This window comes from Zootoca vivipara, chromosome W (assembly GCF_963506605.1).
Source record: "Zootoca vivipara chromosome W, rZooViv1.1, whole genome shotgun sequence".
In the NCBI taxonomy this organism is placed as follows: Eukaryota; Metazoa; Chordata; class Lepidosauria; order Squamata; family Lacertidae; genus Zootoca; species Zootoca vivipara.
Window position 1 is genome coordinate 7,229,044 of NC_083293.1, and position 22,426 is coordinate 7,251,469.

General features: G+C 46.0%; 1 protein-coding gene across 1 annotated transcript; it reads left to right on the forward strand.

Annotated features, from left to right (window-relative positions):
• Positions 1-193: 193 nt before the first annotated feature.
• On the forward strand, positions 194-20,829 carry LOC132591474 (neural proliferation differentiation and control protein 1-like). The gene is made up of 7 exons (XM_060270103.1): positions 194-224; positions 1,495-1,635; positions 9,403-9,486; positions 9,645-9,812; positions 13,927-13,993; positions 19,015-19,111; positions 19,995-20,829. The coding sequence occupies exons 1-7, from the start codon at positions 194-196 to the stop codon at positions 20,070-20,072; spliced, it is 666 nt and encodes a 221-aa protein (XP_060126086.1). The 3' UTR covers positions 20,073-20,829.
• The last annotated feature ends 1,597 nt before the right edge of the window (positions 20,830-22,426 follow it).

The following is a 22,426-nucleotide window of genomic DNA, read 5'->3' on the forward strand; positions in this document are numbered from 1 at the left end:
GGCAGTGGGATTTGCTGCCAAGGAGTGTGGTGGAGTCTCCTTCTTTGGAGGTTTTTAAGCAGAGGCTTGACAGGCATATGTCCAGAATGCTTTGATGGTGTTTCCTGCTTGGCAGGGGGTTGGACTGGATGGCCCTTGTGGTCTCTTCCAACACTATGATTCTATGATTCTAACTCCAGCCTGACGTGCAGGGATGCCGGTTAACATGGGAATTAAAGGAAAAGGTAAAGGGGCCCCTGACCATTAGGTCCAGTCATGACCGACTCCTGACAGTGAGAGCTGTTCGGCAGTGGTATTTGCTGCCAAGGAGTGTGGTGGAGACTCCTTCTTTGGAGGTCTTTAAGCAGAGGCTTGACAGGCATATGTCAAGAGTGCTTTGATGGTGTTTCCTGCTTGGCAGGGGGTTGGACTGGATGGCCCTTGGGGTCTCTTCCAACTCTTCTATGATTCTATGATTTTGAATAGGCCAGTTTTGCAAAGCTCTACATTCCAGTTGGGGAAAGAAGAATGGGCATCCCCACAGGGTAGGGGAGTGGCATGTCCTCCACTTAGGCAAACCCATATCCAAGGATTCCCAGCTTTCATTTTTTTGAAAAAAATATACCTATCTGTAGATCTGTAGAATCTGAGATATAGAATCATAGAATCATAGAGTTGGAAGAGACCCTAAGGGCCATCCAGTCCAACCCCCTGCCAAGCAGGAAACACCATCAAAGCATTCCTGACAGATGGCTGTCAAGCCTCTGCTTAAAGACCTCCAAAGAAGGAGACTCCACCACACTCCTTGGCAGCAAATCCCACTGCCGAACAGCTCTTACTGTCAGGAAGTTCTTCCTAATGTTGAGGTGGAATCTTCTTTCTTGAAGTTTGAATCCATTGCTCCGTGTCCACTTCTCTGCAGCAGCAGAAAACAACCTTTTCCCCTCTTCCATATATATTTGAACATGGCTATCATATCACCCCTTAACCTTCTCTTCTCCAGGCTAAACATACCCAGCTCCCTAAGCCGTTCCTCATAAGGCATCGTTTCCAGGCCTTTGACCATTTTGGTTGCCCTCCTCTGGACACGTTCCAGTTTGTCAGTATCCTTCTTGAACTGTGGTGCCCAGAACTGGACACAGTACTGGGGTGAAATGTCCTGGTGGTATTAATATTTTTCCTTCTGAGAAATTAGCCTGCCCTCCCCCCCCCCAGCCTCTTCGAGTGTTTTGTTTTGCTCCTGGGGGAAATTTGCAGACTCTAGGTCAGGCATGTCAAACCTGCGGCCCTCCAGATGTTTTGGACTACAATTCCCATCTTCCCCAACCACTGGTCCTGCTAGCTAGGGATCATGGGAGTTGTAGGCCAAAACATCTGGAGGGCCGCAGGTTTGACATGCCTGCTCTAGGTGGTCTTTTGTCTTACCTAGCAGTGGGCATGGGGGGGGGGGGTGACAACTTGGTGCAAAATGCATACCTAATGGGTTCTGTCTCTCTCTCTCACACACACACACAGAGTCGTGCCCTCGGAGTCTGGAATGCGCTTTGCTGCGGCGCGAGTTCTGCCTCCCCGGATCGTATGCCTGTGGCCCGTGTCTCTCTCAGTTCGTCGAGGACGGAGACGGCCAGTGCGTCCCCAAGGCACGGCCGGCCGGCGGTAGGTAGGGGCTGGGTGCGGAAAGAACCACATTGCCCGTTCTATTATGATTGACGCATGGGAGAAACTGTGGAATGTGAATATAAAGTTTACGGCGTGTCGTTTATTACAAGAAAATCTAATGAAGATGATGTTCAGATGGTACCTTACCCCAGTAAAATTAGCAAAGATTTTTTTTTAAAGTTTTAAAATACTTTATTTCATAATTCTTAAAATTTACATAATAGAGAGACGCAAAGGAAACACACAAAAAAAACCCGAGAAGCAAGAAAAAAGAACCAAATAAACCATAAACAATATACATAAACCAAAACTCAAATTCAAGCATAGACCAGACCAAGCATACAAAAACCATAATACCCAAACATAATAGCCAGAAATAACGTATATATATATATATATATATATGTACATACATGCATATATATACTAACTCAAAAGCTAACTGATTCCCAAATAACTCACACATACTATAAAAAAGACCGAAAGAAAATCACAAAAAAAGATACAAAAACGAAAAAAATGCAAAGTATACAGTGCAAATACACATAGAAGTGAAAATAAAGAATAAAAAATAAAAGCCAAAGTACTTCGGATTGTCTGCGTACTGGTGTCTTGTATTGTAATCTTTCCTTTACTTGTTTTACTCCAACTTTCGCAAAATTAGCAAAGATTTACCACAGTCATGATAATAAATGTTGGAGATGCAAGAAAGAAGTCGGATCCTTTTACCACATGCGGTGGACGTGTCCCCTAGTAAGTGACTTCTGGAACAAGATTTACAATGAACTCAAGAAAGTGTTTAAAAAAACACATTTGTGAAAAAACCAGAAGCATTTCTAGTGGGCATTGTAGGGAAGGAAAAATTTTAAAGAAAAATGTACCTTTCTTTATGTATGCTACAACGGCAGCGAGATTGCTAATTGCTAAGAACTGGAAATTACAAACATTACCAACGATTGACGACTGGCAGATGAAGTTTATGGAACTGGCTGAGATGACCGGCGGAATCCGCAACCGGGGGGGAAGAAGCGATGGAAGAAGAGTGGAAAGACTTTAAATTATATCTTTAAAAATATGCTAAAGTAAAGTATTAAGATAGAAATTAAGTGTAAATGAACTGTGGAAATTTTTCATATGTAAGATGTTAGAGGAAAAATGGGATTTATAAAGTGATTAAAATGATATAGAACTTGCCAATAATAAATTCAACAAAGGACCGCAGGGAGGGAAACCCGAGGGGGTCCCGATAGACAATGTGAAGGGATTAAGGAATTAATAATTTGATTTTGTATTTTTAATTTTCTATGTCCCCCCCCCCTTTTTGTAATGTTTTTTTTTAATGTCTTTTTTCTGTGCTTTTTTTCTCTTTTGTATTTTGGAAAACTTTAATAAAAAATTTTTTTATAATATTTTTTATTAAAGTTTTCCAAAATACAAAAGAGAAAAAAAGCACAGAAAAAAGACATTAAAAAAAAGAAAAAAAAGAACAATATTGCCAGTTCTAATCTCCAACCCAGGAAAGCTATTTCTGGACGATCCACGCCAGAATCAGAAGTTGCCCTCGGGTGTTTCGTTTTCTGTTTGGAGGAGAGGCCCGCTCCCTCTGGCACCACATAATAGATATAAGCCATGGCAGGATTGGAAAGCTTTTTCTAAAATATAAGACATACCCCGAAAACAAGTGGCGCTGTGGGTTAAACCACTGAGCCTAGGGCTTGCTGATCAGAAGGTCGGCGGTTCGAATCCCTGCGACGGGGTGAGCTCCCGCCAACCTAGCAGTTCGAAAGCACGTCAAAGTGCAAGTAGATAAATAGGGACCGCTACAGCGGGAAGGTCAACGGCGTTTCCATGCGCTGCTCTGGTTCGCCAGAAGCGGCTTTGTCATGCTGGCCACATGACCTGGAAGCTATACGCCGGCTCCCTCGGCCAATAATGCGAGATGAGCGCGCAACCCCAGAGTTGGTCACGACTGGACCTAATGGTCAGGGGCCCCTTTACCTTTACCTTTACTTTAAGACATACCCCGAAAACAAGCCACACCGCCGCCTGCCAGCGCTGGGCACAGGAGAGCAGGAGACTGGTCAGCCGCTGCGGCATCACGCTGCCAGAGACTCGCAGCCACTGAGGGGCTTGCGGGCGGCTCTCGCCTTGCCGCCCTTTCTCCCGCTCTCTGGAGAGACGCGGCTTCCATCCCCCATTGCCAAGGAGAGACGCCAGAGCGGAGGGGCTGCCCAGCTGTTGCCACCGCCCAAAACGGCAATGCCCAGGGCGAGATGAAGTAAGGCCCGCCGAGCGGTCCAGGGCTCGCTTCCGAATGCGCAGGGACAGGGCTGCGCCATTCAACTGCTTGGTATGGTCTCCTGCAGAGCTCCAGATCAAGGAGGCGGCCTGTGGGGTCGGCACCGCTCAGGACCGCGCAGAGTGCCGGATTGAGGAGCCGGTCGGTAGAGTCGGCGCCCAGCAGCGCGGTGCTGGATTGGGGAGGCGGCGCTTCGCGCGGAGCTGCTGGGCGCCGACCCTGCAGGCTGCTTCCTCGATCCGGTGCTCCGCGCGGTGCTGCTGGGCGCCGACCCGGCAGGCCGCCTCCAGGATCCAGCAGCAGCAAACGTGGCAGAAGGAGGAGGAGGAGGCTTGCTGCACGTCCTGAGCCCTGAGTCCGTGGGACCCAGCAACAGCAACGCTTACAGTAATTTTTTGCCAGAGTCGTGAAATATTCGCAGAGGTCTAAAAATAGCAACACAGGGACTACATGGGACAAGATGAATTTTAAAGCAAACAAGATGAATTTGAACAAGGAGAAATGTAACGTACTACACTTGGGCAGAAAAAAAATGAAAGGCACAAATACAGGATGGGTGACACCTGGCTTGAGAGCAGTACGTGTGAAAAGGATCTAGGAGTCTTGGTAGACCACAAACTTGACATGAGTCAACAGTGTGATGCAGCAGCTCAAAAAGCCAATGCAATTCTGGGCTGCATCAATAGGAGTATAGCATCTAGATCAAGGGAAGTAATAGTACCACTGTATTCTGCTCTGGTCAGACCTCACCTGGAGTACTGTGTCCAGTTCTGGGCACCACAGTTCAAGAAGGATACTGACAAGCTGGAACGTGTCCAGAAGAGGGCAACCAAAATGGTCAAAGGCCTGGAAACAATGCCTTATGAGGAACGGCTTAGGGAGCTGGGTATGTTTAGCCTGGAGAAGAGAAGGTTAAGGGGTGATATGATAGCCATGTTCAAATATATGAAAGGATGTCATATGGAGGAGGGAGAAAGGTTGTTTTCTGCTGCTCCAGAGAAGCGGACACGGAGCAATGGATTCCAACTTCAAGAAAGAAGATTCCACCTCAACATTAGGAAGAACTTCCTGACAGTAAGAGCTGTTCGGCAGTGGGATTTGCTACCAAGGAGTGTGGTGGAGTCTCCTTCTTTGGAGGTCTTTAAGCAGAGGCTTGACAGGCATATGTCAAGAATGCTCTGATGGTGTTTCCTGCTTGGCAGGGGGTTGGACTGGATGACCCTTGTGGTCTCTTCCAACTCTATGATTCTATGATTCTACATCCTTTCCCCTTTAAAATGCTGGAGATTTGGGGCTTTTTTGTCCCTGCGCTGTTTGTCATTTCCTTTAACATTCATGCAGTGGGTTAACGTCTATGTGCTTGCATTATTAAAGACACTTTTTCATGTCCCAAGCAATGAAAAGCTGGGAAAGCTTGCCAGAGTCATGAAATATTCACAGAGTTCTAAAAATAGCAACACAGGGACTACATGGGACACAAGGTGTACAATGGGTAGTGGACACCCTTGCAAAGGGGTGCTGGTATCCAGAATTTTGGGCTACATAAGAACATAAGAAAAGCCTGCTGGGACATGTCAGTAGGAAGAACTTCCTGACAGTAAGAGCTGTTCGGCAGTGGGATTTGCTGCCAAGGAGTGTGGCGGAGTCTCCTTCTTTGGAGGTCTTTAAGCAGAGGCTTGACAGCCATCTGTCAAGAATGCTTTGATGGTGTTTCCTGCTCGGCAGGGGGTTGGACTGGATGGCCCTCATGGTCTCTATGATTCTATGATTCTATGATTCTACCTCCAGCCTGACGTGCAGGGATGCCGGTTAACATGGGAATTTAAGGAAAAGGTAAAGGGACCCCTGACCATTGGGTCCAGTCATGACCAACTCCTGACAGTAAGAGCTGTTCGGCAGTGGAATTTGCTGCCAAGGAGTGTGGTGGAGTTGTTGTTGTTGTTGTTGTTGTTGTTGTTGTTGTTGTTGTTGTTGTTGTTATTGTTATAATAAGTTTGGGGGTGGGGACAAGACTCCCCTAAAATTTTTGGATTCATTAAAACTCCATACAAGAAAGAAGATTCCACCTAAACATTAGGAAGAGCTTCCTGACAGTCAGAGCTGTTCGGCAGTGGGATTTGCTGCCAAGGAGTGGCGGAGCCTCCTTCTTTGGAGGTCTTTAAGCAGAGGCTTGACAGCCATCTGCCAAGAATGCTTTGATGGTGTTTCCTGCTTGGCAGGGGGTTGGACTGGATGGCCCTCGGGGTCTCTTCCAACTCTACGATTCTATGATTCTATTAGGGTGGTGTTTTTTTTGTTAAAGAAAAGCGTTAAAGGAATGTGAAATGTTTTTTGTTAAAGAGAAGCCAGCTGGCTGCGCATGGTGCTCCTTGACCCTCCCCCCCCCCATGCCAGCCCCCTCCCATGCCCTGTGCGCAAGAAACCCTGGCAATCATTCACTCTGATCTGAGGACGCTTAACCTCCTCCAGCAAACATCATAATTGCCACTCAGGGAACTGCATCTAACTGAATTTGAAGAAGTGGCCCTGGAGGGGAGGGAGGGAGGGAGATCTACAATCCTATCCTTTCGAAGAAGCCTGGCTTTATAGAATTCCTAGCAACATAGGAGCCAACTCCTTAGGGGTTGAGGAGGGTCTTTGCCCCCCATAATTTTGGCTATCACAGGCCGAGACTTCCTTCAACCTCGACACTGATGTTTTGCTATCTTCAAATATATGAAAGGGTGTCATATGGAGGAGGGAGAAAGGTTGTTTTCTGCTGCTCCAGAGAAGCGGACACGGAGCAATGGATTCAAACTTCAAGAAAGAAGATTCCACCTCAACATTAGGAAGAACTTCCTGACAGTAAGAGCTGTTCGGCAGTGGGATTTGCTGCCAAGGAGTGTGGTGGAGTCTCCTTCTTGGGAGGTCTTTAAGCAGAGGCTTGACAGCCATATGTCAAGAATGCTTTGATGGTGTTTCCTGCTTGGCAGGGGGTTGGACTGGATGGCCCTTGTGGTCTCTTCCAACTCTAGGATTCTATGATTAGGAAGAACTTCCTGACAGTCAGAGCTGTTCGGCAGTGGGATTTGCTGCCAAGGAATTGTGGTGGAGTCTCCTTCTTTGGAGGTCTTTAAGCAGAGGCTTGACAGGCATATGTCAAGAATGCTTTGATGGTGTTTCCTGCTTGGCAGGGGGTTGGACTGGATGGCCCTTGGGGTCTCTTCCAACTCTATGATTCTATGATTCTAAGACATCTTATTATTATTATTATTATTATTATTATTAGCCACAAATAATAAAAAATGAAATACTCTCCTTACCATCGTACGGTTAATTAATAATTGGTTGATTAATACTCACACTCTATTATTATTATTATTATTATTATTATTATTAGTCATTGATAATAAAAAAAGAAATACTCCCCTTACAGTGATTAATAATTATTGCTGCTATTATTAGCCATGAATAATAAGAATCAATATTCTGATTACTATTTTATTGTTATTAATGATTATTGGTTTATTTAATACTAAAGCATGCGCCGTTGTTGTTATTAGTCATTAGGAATAAAAATGAAACACTCTAATTATTATTCTGTTGTTATTAATGATTATTGGTTGATTATCGTAATATTGAAGCATGACTGGATGGCCCTCGTGGTCTCTTCCAACTCTAGGATTCTATGATTCTATCTTTCTAATTATGCATTTTGTTACTGCTCTAGTTATTGCTATAAACTCAAATTTCCGGTACATCTATTCTTAATTCTCTTCACAATAATGTACAAATTACTCCTTACGAAACTTCTTTTAACCCTACAAGCGAGGTCAAGCTTATTGTTGATTTCAATTATTCGTTTCTGAACATTTTACGTCATAGAATCATAGAATCATAGAGTTGGAAGAGACCAAAAGGGCCATCCAGCCCAACCCCCTGCCAAGCAGGAAACACCATCAAAGCATTCTTGACATATGCCTGTCAAGCCTCTGCTTAAAGACCTCTGCTTAAAGACGTCTTTTAAAACTACTTTCATAGAATCCTAGAGTTGGAAGGGACCACAAGGGCCATCCAGTCCAACCCCCTGCCAAGCAGGAAACACCATCAAAGCATTCTTGACATATGCCTGTCAAGCCTCTGCTTAAAGACCTCCAAAGAAGGAGACTCCACCACACTCCTTGGCAGCAAATTCCACTGCCGAACAGCTCTTACTGTCAGGAAGTTCTTCCTAATGTTGAGGTGGAATCTTCTTTCTTGTAGTTTCATAGAATCATAGAATCATAGAGTTGGAAGAGACCACAAGGGGCATCCAGTCCAACCCCCTGCCAAGTAGGAAACACCATCAAAGCATTCTTGACATATGCCTGTCAAGCCTCTGCTTAAAGACCTCCAAAGAAGGAGACTCCACCACACTCCTTGGCAGCAAATTCCACTGCCGAACAGCTCTGACTGTCAGGAAGTTCTTCCTAATGTTGAGGTGGAATCTTCTTTCTTGTAGTTTCATAGAATCCTAGAGTTGGAAGAGACCCCAAGGGCCATCCAGTCCAACCCCCTGCCGAGCAGGAAAACACCATCAAAGCATTCTTGACATATGCCTGTCAAGCCTCTGCTTAAAGACCTCCAAAGAAGGAGACTCCACCACACTCCTTGGCAGCAAATTCCACTGTCGAACAGCTCTTACTGTCAGGATGTTCTTCCTAAGGTTTAGGTGGAATCTTCAAAGCAACAGGAGTCCTGTTGCTTAAACCAAGGTATATGAGAGCTGCCTGCAGGTATTCATAAGAGGGACAGTGGCACTTTGCGTGTGCTCAGAGGCTACTCCCCTTGCTCAGTGAAACACAATAGGATCCAGCCCCAGGGGATCCACATTCAGTCCTGCTTCCTTTCTGGGTGTGCATTTGGCAAGCCTTTAACTATGGCCTCCCTAAATTAAATTCATAGAATCATAGAGTTGGAAGAGACCCCAAGGGCCATCCAGTCCAACCCCCTGCCGAGCAGGAAAACACCATCAAAGCATTCTTGACGTATGCCTGTCAAGCCTCTGCTTAAAGACCTCCAAAGGAGGAGACTCCACCATACTCCTGGGCAGCAAATTCCACTGCCGAACAGCTCTTACTGTCAGGAAGTTCTTCCTAATCATAGAATCATAGAATCATAGAGTTGGAAGAGACCCCAAGGGCCATCCAGTCCAACCCCCTGCCGAGCAGGAAACACCATCCAAGCATTCTTGACATATGCCTGTCAAGCCTCTGCTTAAACACCTCCCAAAGAAGGAGACTCCGCCGCACTCCTTGGCAACAAACTCCACCGCCGAACAGCTCCCACTGTCAGGAAGCTCTTCCCAATGTTGAGGTGGAATCTTTGACTGGTAGTTATCCGTCAACCCCTGTGAGGGTTTATTCTAAGCAGTTGTTTGGCCTATAAATTTTATGAAATAATCTGCTGGTAACTTTTCTTTGGATACCTTCTGTCTTCCTCCTTAGGGCGACCCAGCGCTCCCAACCTAGAGGAAGAAGTTGATTTAGTGGCGGAGGTGCTGTCCAAACAGGATAATGCTCAGCAGGATGGTAAGTCTCCTGTGGACCACTTTCCACTCCGCACATCTTGAATGAAGCTTCTTAAACAGGGTGAGACCGTCCAGGGGTGCAAGTGGGGCCGTCCTTCTGCATGCATTAACCTTTCGCCCTGACCCCAACCGTTGTGGACATGTTTTTGCCTTACGCAGGAACCCCGGCCCCCGTGGGCAAGCACCCCAGGATCGGTGCGCCGAAGTCCGAGCCCTCGCCAAAGGGGCAGGCGGGACGTCCTCTTGCAACACCTTCCCTTCGCCCAGAGGCCATCCAAAGGACTCCAGTGGAAAAGCCGCTCTCGTCGAATGACGCTCTCATACTGGGTAAGCGAGCGGTTCGGCAAGGCAACTGGGTGGATGCCGGCTAACAGATTGAGATTGAATCCTGACAAGACAGAGGTACTGTTCGTGGGGGACAGGAGGCGGGCGGGTGTGGAGGACTCCCTGGTCCTGAATGGGGTCACTGTGCCCCTGAAGGACCAGGTGCGCAGCCTGGGAGTCATTTTGGACTCACAGCTGTCCATGGAGACACAGGTCAGTTCTGTGTCCAGGGCAGCTCCATCTGGGACGCAGGATGAGACCCTACCTGCCTGCAGACTGTCTAGCCAGACTGGTGCATGCTCTGGTTATCTCCCGCTTGGACTACTGCAATGCGCTCTAGGTGGGGCTACCCTTGAAGGTGACCCGGAAACTACAACTAATCCAGAATGCGGCTGCTAGACTGGGGACTGGGAGCGGCCGCCGAGACCACATAACACCGGTCTTGAAAGACCTACATTGGCTCCCAGTACGTTTCCGAGCACAATTCAAAGTGTTGGTGCTGACCTTGAAAGCCCTAAACGGCCTCGGTCCGGTATACCAGAAGGAGCGTCTCCACCCCCATCGTTCTGCCCGGACACTGAGGTCCACCACCGAGGGCCTTCTGGCGGTTCCCTCATTGCGAGAAGCAAAGTTACAGGGAACCAGGCAGAGGGCCTTCTCGGTGGTGGCACCCGCCCTGTGGAATGCCCTCCCACCAGAGGTCAAAGAGAACAACAATTACCAGACTTTTAGACCTCACCTTCCAAGTTCCGGACTGCAGAATCCGGGACCAGCAGCCGTGTGACACCAGAAGTTGCGTCGACGTTGCTTTGCCCTTCTATGGGCACCCAAAATGGCCGGCGGCGGCTTCAAAAGTCGCTTGTACGCATGTCAGGAAGTGCGCCGATGCAACTTCCGGTGTCGCTCCGCCCATCTATGGGCACCAAAAATGGCCGCCGACGGAAGTCACGTCTATGCACTTCTGGACCTGCGTAGGTGCGACTTTTGAAGCTGGCGGCAGCCGTTTTCGTGCCCATAGAAGGGCAAATCGGAAAGGGAAAAAATGGCCGCCGGCAGGAGAAAATAATGGAGAAGAACGGGAAACGAAGTGATATGGGGGACCACCGGGAAAAGGTAAGTAAAAACGGGGGTTTCCCGGGGAAAACGGGCTACTTGGCAGCTATGCTTTAGACGGCATCTCAAGGCAGCCCTGTTTAGGGAAGCTTTTAATGTTTGATTTCTGTATTTTAATGTTTTGTTGGAAGCCGCCCAGAGTGGCTGGGGGAACCCGACCAGATGGGCGGGGTATAAATAATAAATTTATTATTATTATTATTATTATTATTATTATTATTATTATTATTCCACATATGGCAGAATATAATATAACAATGGAAGGCTATATCGATCCAAATTTCGAACGCACAGCAGAGAGGCAAATAGTTGTTTCCACTTTTTAGGGGGGGGGCTCCCCCTCCCGCCACAGAGTTTTGGACCCAATACGTGCGGAACCTCTGGAGCACTTCTGGAGCGCTTGACTCACCACCGGAGGTGGATAAGAGGAATAACAAATAAAGATGGGTTTGACTTGGCAGGGTCTCAGTTTATATCCTCTGTTCACAAGAGGAGAGCGATCTCCCTTCCATCTCGGTCGCAGCAGCCACTATGGAGACATTATCTTAATCATAGAATCATAGAGTTGGAAGAGACCACAAGGGCCATCCAGTCCAACCCCCTGCCAAGCAGGAAACACCATCAAAGCATTCTTGACATATGCCTGTCAAGCCTCTGCTTAAAGACCTCCAAAGGAGGAGACTCCACCACACTCCTTGGCAGCAAATTCCACTGCCGAACAGCTCTTACTGTCAGGAAGTTCTTCCTAATGTTGAGGTGGAATCTTCTTTCTTGAAGTTTGAATCCATTGCTCCGTGTCCGCTTCTCTGGAGCAGCAGAAAACAACCTTTCTCCCTCCTCCATATGACATCCTTTCATATATTTGAACATGGTTATCATATCACCCCTTAACCTTCTCTTCTCCAGGCTAAACATACCCAGCTCCCTAAGCCGTTCCTCATAAGGTATCGTTTCCAGGCCTTTGACCATTTTGGTTGCCCTCTTCTGGACACGTTCCAGCTTGTCAGTATCCTTCTTGAACTGTGGTGCCCAGAACTGGACACAGTACTCCAGGTGAGGTCTGACCAGAGCAGAATACAGTGGTACTATTACTTCCCTAGATCTAGATGCTATACTCCTATTGATGCAGCCCAGAATTGCATTGGCTTTTTTAGCTGCTGCATCACACTGCTGACTCATGTCAAGTTTGTGGTCTACCAAGACTCCTAGATCCTTTTCACATGTACTGCTCTCAAGCCAGGTGTCCCCCATCCTGTATTTGTGCCTTTCATTTTTTCTGCCCAAGTGTAGTGCCTTACATTTCTCCTTGTTCAAATTCATCTTGTTTGCTTTGGCCCAGTTGTCTAATCTGTTAAGGTCATTTTGAAGTGTGATCCTGTCCTCTGGGGTATTAGCCACCCCTCCCAATTTGGTGTCGTCTGCAAACTTGCTCAGGATGCCCTCAAGCCCATCATCCAAGTCATTGATAAAGATGTTGAAGAAGACTGGGCCCAAGACAGAACCCTGTGGCACCCCACTAGTCACTACTCTCCAGGATGAAGAGGAGCCATTGATGAGCACCCTTTGGGTTCGGTCAGCCAGCCAGTTACAAATCCACTGAATACAGGTAGGTAGCCGTGTTGGTCTGGGTCGAAGTAAAATAAAAAAATTCCTTCAGTAGCACCTTAAAGACCAACTAAGTTTTTATTGGTATCCACTGAATGGTAGCATTGTCTAGCCCGCATTTTAATGCTTGAGATTGAAGCATACCCGGTGGGTGTGAGCTTAACCCGAGACGTAAAAGATTTTCCAAGTTTGTTTTGATGCCATGTGGGTGGCTGCATATAAAACTTAACAGCTGGACGTGCGTTTGTCTTAGAAGACAGCACTTTGTTTGGCAATTGCTTTTTAAAAATTGCAATGAAGTTTGTAAAGGAAAATGTTTTATAATAATGATAACAATAACAATGACAATGATGTTGCTTTTAAACACTTATAACAAGGACAGGGTTCAAGCACACAGATAAAATGCCGATGAAGATAGGATAGATATTTTTCTTTACTCCTGTGCTCCGGCAAGACTGCTGATCGGTCAGAAATGGAAAACAGAAGAGCTACCCACAATCCAAGAGTGGCAGTTAAAATTAATGGAATTGATGAACCCTGATAGAATGACAGCGGCAATTAGGAATAATTCGAAAGAAAGCTCCCAAAAGAAATGGGAATATGTAGAGGAATATTTTAAGAAAAAAAGATATCAAAACAGAGTTGGCGATCTGTTTTGACTAGCTGACCACAAGGGATCTTATTGGGAAATTTCACAAGGAGGGAATCTAAATTTAGGGCTTGTTTTAGGGGAAAGGAACGCAAGTAATGGAGAAAATCTAAAGGAAAGCGATGTCTGTTGCTCCAGAGAAGCGGACACGGAGCAATGGATTCAAACTTCAAGAAAGAAGATTCCACCTCAACATTAGGAAGAACTTCCTGACAGTAAGAGCTGTTCGGCAGTGGGATTTGCTGCCAAGGAGTGTGGTGGAGTCTCCTCCTTTGGAGGTCTTTAAGCAGAGGCTTGACAGGCATATGTCAAGAATGCTTTGATGGTGTTTCCTGCTTGGCAGGGGGTTGGACTGGATGGCCCTCGTGGTCTCTTCCAACTCTATGATTCTATGATTAGGAAGAACTTCCTGACAGTAAGAGCTGTTCGGCAGTGGGATTTGCTACCAAGGATTCTATGATTCTATGATGTGTTAAAGTTTGGAAGTTATTTTACTTATTATTGTACAAACGAAATGTGTATTTCTTTTATTTCTTTTTTTGGTACGGATTTTAATATGAATTAATAAAGATTTTTTTAAAAAAACTATAAATAAAAAAATGCTGATGAAGAAAACAAAATCATAAAATTTTATTTGATGACGCTTCGGCCGTGCGTCGTCCAAGGAGGTTAACTGCTGTTTCCTTCCCCCCTTCCTTCCTTCCTTCCTTCCTCCTCTCTACAAACTTTTCCGCCTGTGCGTCTCTGCAGGGATGATAGTCGTATGTACGGCCGCGGGGATCGCAGCTCTGGTGGTCGCCGCTGTCTGCTGGTGCAGGTAGGCCCATGCGAAAAAACCTTTCCTTGGCAAAAGGCCAGCGGTTTTATTTAGCGCTTCCCCCACCCCCACCCACCCCCCACCCCGAAACACCATTATTGGGAACCACCGGGAGCAGGCATCCCCAAACTTCGGCCCTCCAGATGTTTTGGACTACGATTCCCATCTTCCCCAACCACTGGTCCTGTTAGCTAGGGATCATGGGAGTTGTAGGCCAAAACATCTGGAGGGCCGCAGTTTGGGGGTGCCTGACCAGGAGGGATGGGGGGCGCAGGTATAACCATGGCTGGGATGAGTAGCTCCTTAAGAGTAGCAACAACTGCAATGGTTTATTGCAGGCATCCCCAAACTGCGGCCCTCCAGATGTTTTGGCCCACAACTCCCATAATCCCTAGCTAACAGGACCAGCGGTCAGGGATGTTGGGAATCGTAGTCCAAAACATCTGGAGGGCCGAAGTTTGGGGGTGCCTGGTTTATTGCGCTTGCATCCCGCCATTTCCCCCACGGAGCTCGGCGGGTCTCTCTCCCTGTCTCCATTTAATCCAGGCATCCCCAAACTGCGGCCCTCCAGATGTTTTGGCCTACAACTCCCATGATCCCTAGCTAACAGGACCAGCGGTCGGGGAAGATGGGAATCGTAGTCCAAAACATCTGGAGGGCCGAAGTTTGGGGATGCCTGGCCTAGGGCAGTGTTTCCCAACCAGTGTGCCTCCAGATGTTTTGGGACTACAACTCCCATGATCCCTAGCTAACAGGACCAGCGGTCGGGGAAGATGGGAATCGTAGTCCAAAACATCTGGAGGGCCGAAGTTTGGGGATGCCTGGTTTATTGCGCTTGCATCCCGCCATTTCCCCCACGGAGCTCGGCGGGTCTCTCTCCCTGTCTCCATTTAATCCAGGCATCCCCAAACTGCGGCCCTCCAGATGTTTTGGCCCACAACTCCCATGATCCCTAGCTAACAGGATCAGTGGTCAGGGAAGATGGGAATCGTAGTCCGAAACATCTGGAGGGCCGAAGTTTGGGGGTGGCTGGTTTATTGCGCTTGCATCCCGCCATTTTCCCCACGGAGGACCAGTGGTCAGGGATGATGGGAACTGTAGCAGGGTGGATTCGATTTAAATCAAACTGATTTAAATCACAATTTAAATCACAATTTAAATCACTAGTCAGCAAGGCTTGATTTAAATCATAGTTTTCTACATCAAGACTCATTCTTGCTAGTATAACTTTAATATGCTGGTAGATGGAGATTTTTAGAATCACAACTTTTCATATTAGTTTTTTATCCCCAGTTTAATAGGTTAATCATTCATATTTGGACAACTTGACTGTTGTACTTAGGAAGGAGAAAAATAATCATTACCTTAATAATAACGATTTGAATAGATTTATTCAACTGAAACAATAGCATTACAGCATATGTTATTTGCTTCAACAAACATCCATGTTTGTTAAGTAATTTGGCTAAACAAAAACAAAATATATATCTTTTAAGAAACTTAGACTGTCAGAGCAGCCTACACTTGAAAAACTTAAATACTGTCCACTCCAAACAATCAGAAAAATATTGTTTCTATTCTATTCACTGAACTTCTTGAAACTTAGCACTGAAGGGGTTGATTCTGTATTCATAGGTTTGTAGAACAATAGGATTAAGGTCTTTTTCTCAACTCTGTTCATGTTATAACATTTTTGTTGGGAAGAAGAGGCATGTGATCTCTGCTGAGTCAAATTCAGTTTTGAGAACTGCAAAAGTAAACCAAGCATCTGTGATAATATCTTGTGTGCAGAGAAACTGCCCAATAGTCTTACAAAAACCTCTGGAAGAGCATGACATTGTGAATGGATTAATGGAATTTATTTACCCCAAAAATTAAACATATACAACCTTATTCTACATAATTAAAAAATCTAATCTTTATTTCATGATGGAATAACCTTTGGATGGTAATATATTTTCCTCAAAAAGCATTTTATTTTAAAAAAATCTGATTTAAATAAAAAAAATCCGATTTAAATAAAAAAAATCTGATTTAAATAAAAAAATCCGATTTAAATTTAAAAAATCCAATTTTTTTGATTTTTTTTAAAAAAAATCATTGATTTTGATCCACCCTGAATTGTAGTCCAAAACTTCTGGAGGAGGGCCGAAGTTTGGGGAAGCCTGATTTAATCGCTACGACAACCCTGCGAGGTAGGTTAGGCCGAGAGGGAATGAGTGGCCAATAGGGTGGGTCATCAAAAACTTTTTGGGGGGAAAATGTTTCCGCCCTCGATCTTCTATCAGGCGTACGGTATAAACATAGTCAATTTTCAAATTGGGGACAAATCGGTTCATATTTAGACCCTGCTCCTACAGATGGAAATTTGGCCTCGCTGCGAGGGATGAAAACGTAGGAATTTGACTCGTTTATTCTCAGTAGTATGTTAAATTGTGAACTAATCGACATAAATTTTAGGTTTTATGTAGAGCAATAAGAGTTGCATACTCTTATTTTCTGCAATATTTATTTCTTTAAGATCAAACATGTTGATAATTTACGTGAAAAACCAACGGTTTTGAACAAATGATATGGAACAATTAAGCAAACGGGGTACTAAACAAGTAAACATAAATATTAAACAATAAAACACCACTCATATTATGTGTTGCATCAAAACACCACATTATACTTAATTACTTATGTATAAATTGTACTAAATGCTTACATTTTGTGTAATTAATAAAATTATGCCTTATGCCATATTATACATTGTACTTGTACGCCATATATGCTAAAAAATATGCTTTCATGCCTTACTCTAAACCTCTATTTTGGTAATTAAGTAATTAAGTATAATGTGATGTTTTGATGCAACACATAATATGAGTGGTGTTTTATTGCTTAATATTTATGTTTACTTGTTTAGTACCCCGTTGGCTGAATTGTTCCATATCATTTGTTCAAAACAATTGGTTTTTCATGTAAGTTATCAACATTTTTTTATCTTAAATAAATAAATATTGCAGAAAATAATAGTATGCAACAATTATTTCTCTACATAAAACCTAAAATTGATGTTGATTAGTTCACAATTTAACATACTGAGAATAAACGAGTCCAATTCCTATGTTTTCATCACTCGTAGCGAGGCAAAAATTCAATCTGTAGGAGCTGGGTCTAAATATGAACCGATTGGTCCCCAATTTGAAATTTGACTATGCTTATACCGTACGCCTGATATAAGATCGAGGGAGGAAACCTTTTCCCAAAAATAGTTTTTTAGGACCCACCCTACTCATTGCTGCTCCAGAGAAGCGGACACGGAGTAATGGATATGTTAGGCATATGTCAGGAATGCTTTGATGGTGTTTCCTGCTTGGCAGGGGGTTGGACTGGATGGCCCCCTACCCTCTCCGGGGGTTACGGAGAGGGGCCGCTGGCCCGCGATGCCCCCAGACCCACTCCGACTGTTTATGGAGTGGGGGGAGCTTGGGCTGAAAAGCACTTACGAGGGCCAGGACTCCCGGACGCTAATCTGCATGGCGGGGATTTCCATGGTTAAAGAAGATAATTAGGCTTAAAACTATGGACATACTTCAGAAGGAGGGGAAGAAGCGCTGTTTACTGCTGAGAAATTTATGCTGCTGAGGGAGAGGAGTCAAAGGCTGTATATCATCTGGAAGAAGGATTGATGGGGACGGAGCGATAAGGGAATTGAGTTTTTTTTTTATTTTTCTTCATATGAGTTACTTCGTACCTTCCCAGACGCGATGTCCTGGCTTGTTTGGAGTGAAAGAGAAGCAAAAGACTGTGTGAGTTGAACTTTATAAACTGTTGTTACTGAGCATATTTTTTAAAGATGTGGAGTTGCCGATGAGAAAAGCCCCCCCCCAGTCGGACGGAAGGAGTCCTGGACGCGTTCGGAGGATTTATGAGCTGTGACGCACTTTGAATTGGAGCAGCGACCTGAAGCTAAGTTCAGCTATAGGGCAAGGAGATCCATTAATTTACCAAGAGTTTATGGTTTGATGTTTGGGTCTTCTGCCTGGAAAAGCTGTAAATTTTATAAAGATCGTTAATCTTCATGGCTATGAGAGAAAACGAAAGTGATTTGAGCTTTTTAAGATGGCGCTGCTTCGACGCAACAGGGAGCTCCAGACTAAGAAGATTTATGGGGAGGCTGGACTGATTAACCCACACAGGAGAAAGAACATTTGTGAAACCTTGTTTGATATTTATCTCAGCAGCTGGGAAACAATCGGTTGAAAGTGGAAAACATCTATGTGACTGTAAGGGGAAGATCTGGATTATTATGAACTTGGAGGACGATTTGAACTTTAGAAAAAAGACGGCAGTGGACGGTTGCGAGGAATCCCCAATTTCTTGAAGCATGGGAACCCAAATAAAAAATTCTCTAGACGATTTGGCATAACATTCGGTTTGATTGATATATATATGTGTATAATTTGAAATAATGAATGTGATATAATTGGTTTTAATTGGAAAATTAATAAAAATATATTTTTTTTAAAAAAAGAATTGTGCTCGGAAACGTACTGGGAGCCAATGTAGGTCTTTCAGGACCGGTGTTATGTGGTCTCGGCGGCCGCTCCCAGTCACCAGTCTAGCTGCCGCATTCTGGATTAGTTGTAGTTTCCGGTTCACCTCCAAGGGTAGCCCCACGTAGAGCGCATGGCAGTAGTCCAAGCGGGAGATAACCAGAGTACGCACCACTCTGGCGAGACAATCTGCAGGCAGGTAGGGTCTCATCCTGCGTACCAGATGGAGCTGCCCTGGACACCAAATTGACATTTTGGCTCTCTGTGTGTGGAGTCATAGAATCATAGGACTGCGTCAGAAGGCACCCACAGGGGTCCTCTAGCCCAACTCCGTGGGTAGAGCGGGTTGGGTGTTCTGAACGGGCGAATTCTCTATGATTCTATGAAAGGCAGCGATGTGCCAGTATGTATGTGTGCGCTGCGCTCTCTCCCTTCCCGCCCTGCCAACATCTCACCCTCCTCCACCCCATCAATTAGGAATAAAGAGGAGGCCAAAGTTCCGGAATCTGCATCTTCGGACGAAGAAAACGAAGACGGGGACTTCACCGTCTACGAGTGTCCAGGCCTTGCTCCCGTAAGTGTTTCCTCTTCCGCGCACCAAAGAGGGCCCTTGGCCCTCTGGTTATAGTTTTTCTCACTCTGCGTGCTTCTTGAAAACAAAAGTTCTCCTTGTTTTATTGAAGCAAAATATAAAAAAAAATCTTCCGTAGCACCTTAAAAAATTCTTCCGTAGCACCTTAAAAAATTCTTCCGTAGCACCTTAAAGACCAACTAAGTTTTTATTTTGGTATGAGCTTTCGTGTGCATGCACACTTCTTCAGATACACTAGAAACAGAAGCAACCAGACCCTTATATATATATATATATATATACAGAGGGTGGTGGGGTGGGTGGGAATGGGTGATGGGCTGATGGGAGTGGTAAACCTGTTGATGGCTGTTAACGACTGCTGATGACTGCAATAGGTCCTGCGGGGGAAAAACAAGGGCTGAGGCTAAAGAAAGCTTGATTATACAGTTATGTGTAAGAACTCTTGAGTGTAGGGCAGGCATCCCCAAACTTCGGCCCTCCAGATGTTTTGGACTACGATTCCCATCTTCCCCGACCGCTGGTCCTGTTAGCTAGGGATCATGGGAGTTGTAGGCCAAAACATCTGGAGGGCCGCAGTTTGGGGATGCCTGGATTAAATGGAGACAGGGAGAGAGACCCGCCGAGCTCCGTGGGGGAAATGTTGGGAGTTGTCAGCCCAAACATCTGGAGGGCCGCAGTTTGGGGATGCCTGGTGTAGGGCAGTAGATTTTTAAAAGGAAATGCTAAAAAAAAAAAACCAACAAAACTGGGCGTTGGGGGAGAAGATGACTAAAAATTCCTGCGGGCCATTAATTTTTGCTGCTTTTCGCATCTTCTCTCTTCTCTTTCCCCCTCCCCCGCCTGCACCGCCCTGGACCCGACGCAGACTGGCGAAATGGAAGTGAAGAACCCTCTCTTTGACGACGCCTCGCTGCGTTCCCCGCCCACCAAGTTGCACCCGTGACCTCCGGCCAAGCATGTTGTGGACCGCGTCTGCCCAGCCTTGGGTGTAGGAATGTCCCAAACTGCCGGCATCCTCACTACCTAAAGAACGGGTCTCCTTTGCAGCGCCTCCCGAACGTGAATCTCCCCTCCCCACGCCAACAAATGAATCTCTGAAATAAATGCACACGATTGGCCGCTGGGGAGGGCGGGCGGGTGGGTGGGGCTTCGCTCTCCAGCTCTTCATTGCTTCCACTGCGACCCCCTAACTCATAGCTGCCAAGTAGCCCGTTTTCCCCGGGAAAACCCCGTTTTTACTTACCTTTTCCCGGTGGCCCCCCGTCTCACTTCGTCTCCTGTTTTCCTCCGTTATTTTCTCCTGCCGGCGGCCATATTTTTTCCCCTTTCCGATTTGCCCTTCTGTGGGCACCAAAAATGGCCGCCGGCGACTTCAAAAGCCGCACCTACGCATGTCCGGAAGTGCACAGGCGCGACTTCCGGTGTCGTCGTCGGCCATTTTTGGTGCCCGTAGATGGGCGGAGCGACACCGGAAGCCGCGCCGGCGCACTTCCCGACACACGTGCAAGCGACTTTCGAAGCCGGCGGCGGCCATTTTGGGCGCCCATAGAAGGGCAAAGCGACGCCGGAAGTTACGTCGACGCAACTTCCGGCGTCGCACGGCTGCCGGTCCCGGATTCCGCAGTCCGGGACTTGGAAGGTAAGTCCTAACTCCTCTTAGATTCAACAACCTATCACTATTTAGATGATTGGGCGCGTGAATTGGGGTGGGGTGGGGGTGGGGGGAGGAAATTTGCTGTTTTGTTGACGGGGGTGGGGGGCAGGGTATGAGAGAAGGAAGGGGAGTTCCCCGACTTTTTCAGCCACCCCCCAACTCCTGCAATGGGGCCATTGTCCCGGAAGCCAAGTCGTCTTGTCGGCCCTCGGAGCAAAAGCCCCAAATGCGAATCCACCCGCAGCTTCGTGCATAAAATGCTATGTATCTATTTTGAATCCAATTATAAAACGCTATAAATCTATTTTGAATCCAAATTGAATCCCTCCAATTTGTAATATATAAAAATACGTATGCATATGTACCTTGCTATTCTTTATTTGAGCCGTATGGTGGGGGGGGGGCGTCATGCCCCTCCACCCCGACTTTCTGTATTTTGTGAAGATTGAAAGGGAAGATTTAACTGGCTGGCTGACCGAACCCAAAGGGTGCTCATCAATGGCTGCTCCTCATCCTGGAGAGTAGTGACTAGTGGGAAGAACCACAGGGTTCTGTCTTGGGCCCAGTCTTCTTCAACATCTTTATCAATGACTTGGATGATGGGCTTGAGGGCATCCTGAGCAAGTTTGCAGACGACACCAAATTGGGAGGGGTGGCTAATACCCCAGAGGACAGGATCACACTTCCAAATGACCTTAACAGATTAGACAACTGGGCCAAAGCAAACAAGATGAATTTTAACAAGGAGAAAGGTAAGGTACTACACTTGGGCAGAAAAAATGAAAGGCACAAATACAGGATGGGAGACACCTGGCTTGAGAGCAGTACGTGTGAAAAGGATCTGGGAGTCTTGGTAGACCACAGACTTGACATGAGTCAACAGTGTGATGCAGCAGCTCAAAAAGCCAATGCAATTCTGGGCTGCATCAATAGGAGTATAGCATCTAGATCAAGGGAAGTAATAGGACCACTGTATTCTGCTCTGGTCAGACCTCACCTGGAGTACTGTGTCCAGTTCTGGGCACCATAGTTCAAGAAGGATACTGACAAACGGGAACCTGTCCAGAGGAGGGCAACCAAAATGGTCAAAGGCCTGGAAACGATGCCTTATGAGGAACGGCTGAGGGAGCTGGGTATGTTTAGCCTGGAGAAGAGAAGGTTAAGGGGTGATATGATAGCCATGTTCAAATATATGAAAGGATGTCATATGGAGGAGGGAGAAAGGTTGTTTTCTGCTGCTCCAGAGAAGCGGACACGGAGCAATGGATTCAAACTTCAAGAAAGAAGATTCCACCTCAACATTAGGAAGAACTTCCTGACAGTAAGAGCTGTTCGGCAGTGGGATTTGCTACCAAGGAGTGTGGTGGAGTCTCCTTCTTTGGAGGTCTTTAAGCAGAGGCTTGACAGGCATATGTCAAGAATGCTTGGATGGTGTTTCCTGCTTGGCAGGGGGTTGGACTGGATGGCCCTTGGGGTCTCTTCCAACTCTACGATTCTATGATTCTATATCTGAAAGGCTGTCACGTCACTTTGTTTTCTGCTGCTCTGGAGAGAAATTGATTCAAGTTACAAGAAAGGAGATTCCGACTAAACTTTTAAGAATAACTTTCTTAGAGCAAAAAGGCTTGTTTGAGAGTGGGATG

Excerpts from the sequence above, each read along its gene's own strand:
- LOC132591474 (XM_060270103.1), top strand. The coding sequence starts at position 194 with ATGCCGGTTAACATGGGAATTAAAGGAAAAG. Across the intron at positions 225-1,494 it reads CATGGGAATTAAAGGAAAAG|AGTCGTGCCCTCGGAGTCTG; the intron begins GTAAAGGGGCCC and ends ACACACACACAG. Across the intron at positions 19,112-19,994 it reads AGTGTCCAGGCCTTGCTCCC|ACTGGCGAAATGGAAGTGAA; the intron begins GTAAGTGTTTCC and ends GACCCGACGCAG.